Below are 9,943 nucleotides of genomic sequence, written 5' to 3'. Positions count from 1 at the left end.
AGTAAGGAGCGTTACCATTGGCAGGCTCAGAATGTGAAGGTGAGCGGAGTGGACGACATGGTTCTCCTGTCAAAGATCAACGAAGACGCCATCACAGAGAACCTGAAGAAGAGATACATGGACGACTACATCTTCGTATCCTTATTGTTACATTTCTATATTTATTTGTTGTGATATATGTATGTATATGTTTTGTCATATGTTTTGTTGTTGTTGTTGTTTCTTCTTCATGGTCTTGTGAATGAGACCTGGCTAAGATTCTGGTTCTGGTTCTAGTCCTTGACCCAGTGGGGTCAGACCTACATTGGTCCAGTGCTGATCTCAGTGAATCCATTCAAACAGCTGCCGTATTTTACTGAGAGAGAAGTGGAGCTGTACCAGGGAGCAGTAAGACAGACAGACAGACACTAACAAGCATAAACACAAACAAGCAAACTCACAAACACACTTACACAGTAAGACACACACAATAACACAGCAACACACACAGTAACACACAGAGTAACACACACAGTAACACACACAGTAACACACAGTAACACACACACTAACACATACAGTAACACACACAGTAACACACACAGTAACACACAGTAACACACACAGTAACACAGTGTGATTGTGTGTCTGTCTCCGCCCCCCAGGCTCAGTATGAGAACCCCCCCCACATCTACGCTCTGGCTGACAACATGTACAGGAACATGATGATTGACAGCGAGAATCAGTGTGTCATCATCAGGTAGGCAGGACTTCACAGCCGCAACACAACTGACACGCAAACACGCCTAAACGTATGCAATGTAACACGTATGTTGACATGTGTTCTGTCAGCGGTGAGAGCGGAGCTGGAAAAACTGTCGCTGCCAAATACATCATGAGCTACGTGTCCAAGGTGTCAGGGGGAGGAGACAAAGTACAGGTCAGTACTCAGATTACACAGGTCAGTACTCAGATTACACAGGTCAGTTGTCCGAGTACACAGCAGAGTACTCAGATTACGCTTTCACTACTTAGAGTTGACAGGAGAGCACTCAGATTACACAGAAGAGTACTTAGATTACGCAGGAAAGTGCTCTGATTATTCAGATCTGTATTCAAATTACAGATCAGTACTTACAGTACACTGATCAGTGTGCATATTACAGGTGAGTAATCAGATTAGGTGAGTACTCAGATTACACAGGTGAGTGCTTGGATTACAGGTCAATATTCACATTACTTAGCTCAGTACTCAGATTACAGTTAAGAATTTAGAATACTGATCAGTACATAGGTGTCCATGGTTACTGCTGTTGTCGCCGCCGTCTCCATGGTTACTATGCCTGTCACTGCTGTCTCAATGGTTACTGCTGTTTTCTCTGCCATCTTCATGCTTACCGCTGTTGTTCCTCCACAGCATGTTAAAGACATCATCCTGCAGTCCAACCCTCTGCTGGAGGCCTTCGGAAACGCTAAAACTGTTCGCAACAACAACTCCAGCAGATTTGTGAGTAGAAATACTATAAGAAACACTACATGTTACTTGGATGTAAAAATGCAAGACACTGTTTGAAGTACTACATGTTGCTCAGGTGTACAGTACCAGAGATACTATTTGAAGTACTACACAGATGTTCTGTGTTTGTTTCAGGGGAAGTACTTTGAGATCCAGTTCAGCCGAGGAGGAGCTCCTGATGGAGGAAAAATCTCCAACTTCTTGCTGGAGAAAAGTCGAGTTGTGTCTCAGAATCAAGGAGAGAGAAACTTCCACATCTACTACCAGGTACTGCAATAAGTACTGCAGCATGTACTACATCTACTGCCTGGTACTACTAGGTATCAAATACTACTCTATGGCATGCACTACAAGTACTGCAACATGTGTTGTACCTTTAACCTTTGACCTCTGCAGCCTCTCTCTGGCCCGTGTGACTTCTCCCCTCTCAGTGACCTCTCAGTGACCTTTTTTTATATAAATTTATTTATTGCCTTTATTATTTTTAGTAGAGCAGTGGAGAGAGACAGGAAAGGGGGGAGAAGAATGGGGAGAGACCTGCAGCATGAGGCAGGTTCTCCTCTAATCACAAGGTTGGTGGTTCGATCCCCCGCCCCTCCAGTTGTTGTGTCCTTGGGCAACACACTGACCCTGAAGTTGCTCTCGATGGCAGGCAGGCACCTTGCATGGCAGCTCTGTCGCCATTGGTGTGTGAATGTGATCTACTCTCAGATGTGTGTTGCTTTGGATAGAAGCTAAATGAAATTGTAAATTCTAAAAGGGCTGTGAGCGGGATTTGAACTTACAACCGCTCTGTCGGGGACTATAGACCCTGTTCATGGAATGCCCTCTTATCCGGTGGAGCTGCCGGGGTGCCCCCTCTTAGTGACCTTTCAGTGGCTTCTTTGTGACCTTTGACCTCCCCGTTACCTTTCAGCGACTTTTTTTTTAAGTTATTTTTTTAGCCGTTTTGCCTTTATTAGACAGGACAGTTGAGAGAGACAGGAAAGTGGGGGAGGAGAGGATAGGGGGAAAGCAGCAAAGGGCCATGAGTGGGAATTAAACCCATGGCGGCTGCATCGGGGACTATAGCCCCTGTACATGGGTCACCAGCTCAACCAGGTGAGCTAAAGCGGTGGCCCTCTCAGCGACTTCTGACCTTTCTCATAACCTCTGTCCCCAGCTGTTGGAGGGGGCCAGTGGGGAACAGAGGGAGAACCTTGGGGTCACAACCCCCGACTACTACTACTACCTCAACCAATCAGGAACCTACACGGTGGAGGACGTCAATGACAAGAAGGAGTTCTCCGATACTCTGGTACCTGTACTCACCTGTACCTGTCGATACCTGCATGTATATAATAGTAAACAGTGTGGGAGGTTTGTTTGGTCTGAATGACAGAATGTGTCACTTTAACACACTAATGAAGCAGCAAAGTGTAAAACTGTCCGTGTGTTGAACTGTTTGTGTGTCAGGGAGCGATGTCGGTTGTGGGTCTGTCTGTGGAGGATCAGGATTCGGTTCTTCAACTTGTTGCAGGAATTCTTCATCTGGGGAACATCAGCTTCAGAGAGGAAAACAACTACGCTGTGGTCGAAAGCCAGGACTGTAAGAGACAACCTACATTACACAACCTGCATTACACAATCCACTGTACGCTGCACACAGGAAAGATATGAACCCATGTTTATGGAGTGACTCAGCTCAGGTCCTGTAAAACTCTCAGAAACTGACTGAAGCTCTGTGAGTTAAACATCGTCGTCCTTCTCAAGCTCAGTACTCTGTCAGATGTGAACTCATACACATGAAACTCATATGTTCAGATTCAGAGTGACACCCACCACCTGAGGAGATCATCATCACTGATGTACATCTCAATAAACCTACACAAATCCTCTTAAAAAACGAAGAAGAAGACAGTTCAGAGCTCCATAAAGAATCTGTCTGGTTTCAGTTTCCTGCTCACAGCTGACTCACTGTATCCAGCAGTCACACCAGTATTATAGAGGTATTATTACAGCAATACTATTTAGAAATGTGTGTGTACAGTTGTGAAAGAGTATCTAGACTGTGTGTGTAATTGAGTGAAACTGTGAATACTGAACAGATAATTCTTCATGTCCACCTGTGTCTCGTCCATCAGTCCTGGCGTTCCCGTCCTTCCTGCTGGGAATCCCTCAGGACGGTCTCTGCAGTAAGCTGACCAGCAGGGTGATGGACAGTAAGTGGGGCGGGAAGACAGAGTCCATCTCCGTCACGCTGAACACCGAGCAGGCCTGTTTCTCCAGGGACGCCCTGTCCAAAGCGCTGTACACCCGACTCTTCGACTTCCTCGTCGATGTCAGTCCCGGCAGCCACTTTAACTCTGTTTCAGTCTCTCTGTAGGTGTAACTCATCTGTTAACTCAGTTTCTTCTTCCTCTGTCAGTGCATCAATAAAGCCATGCAGAAGGACCAGGAGGACCTCAACATCGGAGTCCTTGACATTTACGGCTTTGAGATCTTCCAGGTACAAACACACCTTAATGTTCCTGATACATAAACCTGAATTTACTCTGAACCTCTAATCTATGTCATAAAGTTTAGTCCCCAAAGTCTAGAACTGTCCTGATCTACCAGAAGAAAGAAAACACTTTACAAAGATTATACTGTCAGGCTCCAAAGTAGAAAACAGGTGAATCAAAGTGAATCCAGCTGTGATCAATGAAACTAAACTGCATCCACCTGTGACTTCCAATCACTCTAACTGCATAAACATGGTTCTAAAATGAGCTGTGAACAGCAGAACTTTCTCAGTTTTGGACCTATGGGCTGCGTCTATCTGCATATCTGCATCAGGGCTCCACATGGAAAGTAACTGAACAGAGGAACTGAAAAATCTGACTGTGAGACTTCACAATGATGGAAAAGGATCCAGGAAGATCAGTGAGCAACTGAATATCAGTGAAACACCGTGTCAGCAGTGATCAGGAGGTATAGAAGGATCCATAGTACCACTAATCAGAGCTGCAGTGGTGGTTCTCCTAAAATGACTCCACAGACAGTGAACAACTTCCTCAATCTGCTGTGAAAAACAGACGGCAGCTGCTTCAGACTTGACACAGGGGTTATCAGTGGAAATCAGAGGTTCTGTGAAGCTTAGACTTTATGAAAGATACTTCAACATCAACAAAACATCAGCCTTTATGGACAGAGGACAAGAAAAAAAACCTAAGTACAAAACTTCAAGATGAAAGTTCACTGAAGTACGTAGAAACAAACCTGATGAATGTTAGGAGAACATTCTTAGGTCAGATGAGACCAAGATAAATTTGTTGGGGTCAGATGGAGTCCAGCATGTTCGGTGTGAACCTGACCAGGACGACTACAGTGAATGCACAGTCCTGACAGTGAAGCATGGAGGTGGAAGTGTGATGATATGAAGCTGCATGAGTGCAAAAGGTGTTGGAGAGATAACATGTATAGAGGCACCATGAATGTCTGTGTATAAACCAAAATACTGGCAGACAAGATGACTTCCTGTCTGCAAAAGCTTGAAGAAGAGGAATATTCCAGCATGAGAACCATCCAGAGAGCAACATCACACAAGAGGTTCTACAAAAGACCAAAGTAAAAACTATGACTTGGAGAATTTGCGTCCTGACCCGAATCCAATAGAACACCTTTGTGGTACTTTAAAGAGAAAGGTAGAGCAACACAACTCCAAACAGTGTGTGTGAAGAATGTGAGAACATGTGAGCAGAAATGAGAGAACTCTGGTGTCCTCCATGCTGACAAAGATTGAGTTTGTTACCAGAAATAAAGGTGGACATACGAAGGAGTGAAAGACATCCAAGAATCTCAGTAATAAAGCTGGACTGACTGACTTTAGTAACATTCATCCATGAAATCAGTGTGAACTTTGCTCCCAGCTGATGGAAGCAGGTGCTGCCTATCACCTGGTCTATGACCTCTAGTAACAACCTGATTGGTTGACGGGTTGACTGATTGATCGGTTAACTGGCTGCCCTATCAGATTATTTACGATAACATTTTTTTTATTTTCAGAAAAACGGCTTTGAGCAGTTTTGCATCAACTTCGTCAATGAGAAGCTGCAGCAGATTTTCATTGAGCTCACCCTGAAGGCTGAACAGGTAACTTTGAACAAACTTTATCAAGAACACAAACACACCTGGGACACAGGTGACACAGCCTGAATCAGACGTCCTTTATATCATAGAATAGACCGAAACGTACGCTGGTACAAAACTACAGCAGAACAAAGACAGAATAACTGAATTAGAATAAATCTGTAAATGTTCCATTCATCTTTTAAATAACTTTAAAGTAGACAAACTGATTATTGATTAGACGGATCGATTTAACTTAATTTCCAAATTCAGCAACACATGATTTGGTCGGTGGGAACATTTGGAGGGTTTGGACTTTACAAGATACCCAGCTGTTTTATTTTATGTTTCCTTGATTTCATAAATCACAAATGTTTTTTAAAGATATTTTATCTTGATTCTCTCTGGGACATGAAATTTCTTCTTCTGTTGTTCAATGCGAGGACCAAATTTTTTTCCAGTTTCCTCCCAAATGTGATAAACATTATTTAAATGTGAATAAATTAATGTAATTAAGGATAAATCAGGAGTCTGTTTGTGATGTCTCTTTGCAGGAAGAATATGTTCAGGAGGGAATCAGCTGGAAGCCCATCGAATACTTTAACAACAAGGTGGTCTGTGACCTCATCGAGTCCAAACTGGTGAGTCAGTCAATCACAGAGCAGAACTCAGAACGTGTGACAAAGGAGGAGCGTGTTAATAAGTGTCTCTTTAAATTCATTCCACACATTCACCTTAAACAGAACCCAGATCCACAGAGCCAGAGGTGGAGGAGGTATTTAGATGTGATGGTAAAGTTCATTTGGATTTATCAGATGTGATCATTTTCCAGAGTCCTCCTGGGATCATGAGCATCCTGGACGACGTTTGCGCCACGATGCACGCTAAAGGTGAGGGGGCAGATCAGACGCTGCTGCAGAAACTGCAGGGACAGATCGGATCGCATGAACACTTCAGCAGCTGGAACAGAGGATTCATCGTCCACCACTACGCCGGCAAGGTGCTCTGCATACCTATACACCTGTAAACCAGTATATCTGTACACCAGTACACCTGCATACCTGCACACATGTACATCTGCATTCCTGAAATCCATGCACAGCAGTATCATATAATTCATGCATGCCTGTAATCTTCACATCTGTATATCTGTTGACCTGTACATCTGTCTGTTGCTCACCACGTGTATACCTGTCTGTGTCCAGGTGTCATATGATGTCAGCGGATTCTGTGAGCGGAACAGAGACGTGCTGTTCAATGACATCATCGAGCTGATGCAGAGCAGCGAGTTGTGAGTCTCAGTGTGTGTTTGTCTCCTTGCTTGGTGTCTCTTTGAGGACTCCACACTGTTGGTCGTGGAAAGCAGTAATATGTGATGCCTTGTGTCGCCATTTTCACTAAAGCAGACACTTTAAAGTGTCTGACCTCGAGCTCTTTAAGGTGTGGAATGTTGTGTGTGATGACCCCATGATAATTTGTGTATGTGATGTGTTTGTGGTCAGTCCATTCATCAGAGCGCTGTTCCCCGAGAATCTAGAGGCGGAGAAAAGAGGCCGACCAAGCACTGCCAGCAGTAAGATTAAGGTGAGAGAAAAACATTAAAACTCCACTATCACTAACCTGTAAACTGTGGACTTATGTTCCCGATGGAACCACATGTCACAGATGGTATGTTCAAGGCCCATCAGAAAAATCTGATGATTCTTTGTTTTTTCTGGCTGATAAGTGGGCTAATTTTCATGATTTTTTTTTTAAAGATGATAAATCTTTTCAACTGAACAAACCAGACAGGTAAAACTGTTCCCTCCTCTGTAGAAACAAGCCAACACTCTGGTGCAGACCCTGATGAAATGCACCCCCCACTACATCCGCTGCATCAAACCTAATGAGACCAAACGGCCCCGAGACTGGGAGGAGAACCGAGTCCGACATCAGGTGGAGTACCTGGGTCTCCGAGAAAACATCAGAGTCCGCCGAGCTGGATATGCCTACAGACGGGTCTTCAACAAGTTCCTGCAGAGGTCAGAGGTTGAATACGGTGAGAATGTGCACAGCATCCTGCTGCTAGCATTCTAATGGAGATTTTTGCTCTTCAGGTATGCCATCCTGACCAAAGAGACCTGGCCTAGCTGGAGGGGGGAGGAGCGTCAGGGAGTCCTGCACCTCCTCAACTCTGTCCACATGGACCAAGACCAGTTCCAGCTGGGAAAGACCAAAGTCTTCGTCAAAGCTCCAGAGTCGGTACGAAATCCTCAAGAAGTGGGTTATCCCACTGGAAACTTTAAAAACCACATTTGAAAAGTTAAGCCTCCTCTAGTGTCAGTGTAAAGTTCTACTGAATCACAGTTTAAACTGGAGGTTAAAGTTTAGGTGAAATAAATGTATTCCAAGTTTAGAGTAAAACCTAAGCTGAGGTTCAAATGTAATCTGTATTTGGGCGCCCCTATAGCTCATCTAGTTGAGCGGGCGACCCATGAACAGGGCCTATAGTTCCCCGACTCAGCGGTTGTGGGTTTGACTCCCGCTCACGACCCTTTGCTGCAGGTCTTGCCCCATTCTTCTCCCCCCCTTCCTGTCTGTCTCTACTGCTTTAACATAAAGGCTAAAAAGCCCAATATATACAGTATATATATATATATATATTTTAAAAAATGTAATCTACATTTGTCTGAAGGTAGTTTTAATGTTTGATACAACATAGTTTACGGTTGAACCAGGATTTAACAAAATTTTAAAATGAATACTGGTTGTTTGCAACCCAGCTGACTGTCCTTGCTGAATATACCATGAATTAATCACCATGTGCATCTGGATGTTCTAGTTCCCAGTCAGCATCTGTCTTTAGTTTGGTTTCATTTTGTTTCTGCAGCTTTTTCTGTTGGAGGAGATGCGGGAGCGGAAGTATAATGGCTATGCTCGGGTCATCCAGAAGGCATGGCGTAAACATATTGCCGTCCGCAAGTATGTCAAGATGAGGGAAGAAGGTAAGACATTCTTCCATCGGCGGGTCAGAGTGATTTGAGTTTGTGTGCTGAATGATGTTTTGGTTCTTCCAGCCTCAGACGTCCTGCTGAACAAGAAGGAACGCCGCAGGAACAGCATCAACAGGAACTTCGTTGGCGACTATATCGGCACTGACAACCATCCCGAGATCAGGCAGTTCGTTGGCCGCAGGGAGAGGATCGACTTTGCCGATGTTGTAGTGAAATATGACCGAAGGTTCAGGGTAAGAATCACAATTTTTTAGCATACCCTTGTGTAAACAACTAGAACCTCATCCCAGCCCTAAAATTCCTGTTTCTGATTGGCTATGTTAAACAGGGTTCGAATCCATAAAGTTCTCAAGAGGCAGCTTAGCCAGATCAAGTTTGTTTCCTTACGGTACATTACTAGAACCCAAACTAGAACTGGCATCAAAGCTACAACTGCAACCAGTTCCACAACCAGAGCCGATCTAGACTTAAAACTAGTGCCAGAACTTAAACAAGGATTACAATTAGAACAAGACCCACTGCCAAAAGTAGAACTTGAACTACAAAGCTAGTACCAGAATCTTAACTCCAGCATATTCAGGGTTCTTAGTAAGGGGACAAGTTCATGAACCAGAACTAGAAACATAAACAAGTTCTGAAACTAGTTTTTATCCTGAACCTGGTGTCCAGGATTAAAACTGGATTCAGACCTAGGTCAAGCATTAGAACTAGAACAAGAGCCAGTGTGACAAACAGAGCAAGAACTAGAACTAGAAATACAACTCACACAGGATTTGAACCACATTTGGATTTCTCAATGCCAGAGCCAGAGCTATGACCAACACCAATTCCAGAACTGCATTTGTTTCAGATCTAGACCAAGAACCATAACTAGGACTAAAACTAATGGTAGAACGATCCCTCTGGTTGGTGGATGGCATCTGTATAAGAGATTTTGTGAAACTAGGCGGTCACTGAGTTTACTGTTGCTTGAAATCAGAACTGGTGCTCCTTTACCTGAACCATCCCTGTTCCTGATGTTCCACAGACTGTGAAGCGGGACCTCATTCTGACTCCAAAGTTCCTGTACCTAATTGGTCGTGAGAAGGTGAAACAGGGTCCAGACAAAGGTCAGATCCGGGAGGTTCTCAAGAGGCATATTGAGCTCCACAAGATCCAGTCTGTTTCTCTGAGGTACACCACTGAAACTACAACTAAAACTACAACCGGCAAAAGAAATGGAAATGTAGAGCAAGAACTTGGGGTACAGTAAAACTAGGACCAAGATCAGAACTAGAACTAGAATTACAACAGTCAGAATTGTAATTGTAGAACTAGAGTCATGACAAGAGTGAAACTAGAACCAGAGTAAGAACTGGAACTAGAA

The 9,943-nt window shown here is 44.0% G+C and overlaps 1 protein-coding gene across 1 annotated transcript in view; it reads left to right on the top strand.

Annotated features, from left to right (window-relative positions):
• myo1eb (myosin IEb) overlaps positions 1 to 9,943 on the top strand; it is a 15,928-nt gene that overhangs the window by 2,910 nt on the left and 3,075 nt on the right. Inside the window, exons 2-21 of the mRNA XM_008298342.1 lie at positions 1 to 135; positions 298 to 387; positions 645 to 739; positions 832 to 919; positions 1,397 to 1,486; positions 1,631 to 1,762; positions 2,658 to 2,792; positions 2,951 to 3,083; positions 3,619 to 3,815; positions 3,903 to 3,983; positions 5,522 to 5,608; positions 6,139 to 6,225; positions 6,417 to 6,584; positions 6,790 to 6,875; positions 7,087 to 7,168; positions 7,400 to 7,605; positions 7,681 to 7,825; positions 8,454 to 8,568; positions 8,641 to 8,810; positions 9,605 to 9,750. Coding sequence (XP_008296564.1) covers positions 58 to 135; positions 298 to 387; positions 645 to 739; positions 832 to 919; positions 1,397 to 1,486; positions 1,631 to 1,762; positions 2,658 to 2,792; positions 2,951 to 3,083; positions 3,619 to 3,815; positions 3,903 to 3,983; positions 5,522 to 5,608; positions 6,139 to 6,225; positions 6,417 to 6,584; positions 6,790 to 6,875; positions 7,087 to 7,168; positions 7,400 to 7,605; positions 7,681 to 7,825; positions 8,454 to 8,568; positions 8,641 to 8,810; positions 9,605 to 9,750 — 2,411 coding nt within the window. The 5' untranslated portion in view covers positions 1 to 57. The remainder of the gene's footprint in view (positions 136 to 297; positions 388 to 644; positions 740 to 831; positions 920 to 1,396; positions 1,487 to 1,630; positions 1,763 to 2,657; positions 2,793 to 2,950; positions 3,084 to 3,618; positions 3,816 to 3,902; positions 3,984 to 5,521; positions 5,609 to 6,138; positions 6,226 to 6,416; positions 6,585 to 6,789; positions 6,876 to 7,086; positions 7,169 to 7,399; positions 7,606 to 7,680; positions 7,826 to 8,453; positions 8,569 to 8,640; positions 8,811 to 9,604; positions 9,751 to 9,943) is intronic.

Source organism: Stegastes partitus, unplaced genomic scaffold, assembly GCF_000690725.1.
Source record: "Stegastes partitus isolate 25-593 unplaced genomic scaffold, Stegastes_partitus-1.0.2 Scaffold1307, whole genome shotgun sequence".
Classification (NCBI taxonomy): Eukaryota; Metazoa; Chordata; class Actinopteri; family Pomacentridae; genus Stegastes; species Stegastes partitus.
The sequence above is the reverse complement of the archived record's forward strand: the minus strand, read 5'-3'. Positions and strand labels throughout refer to the sequence as shown.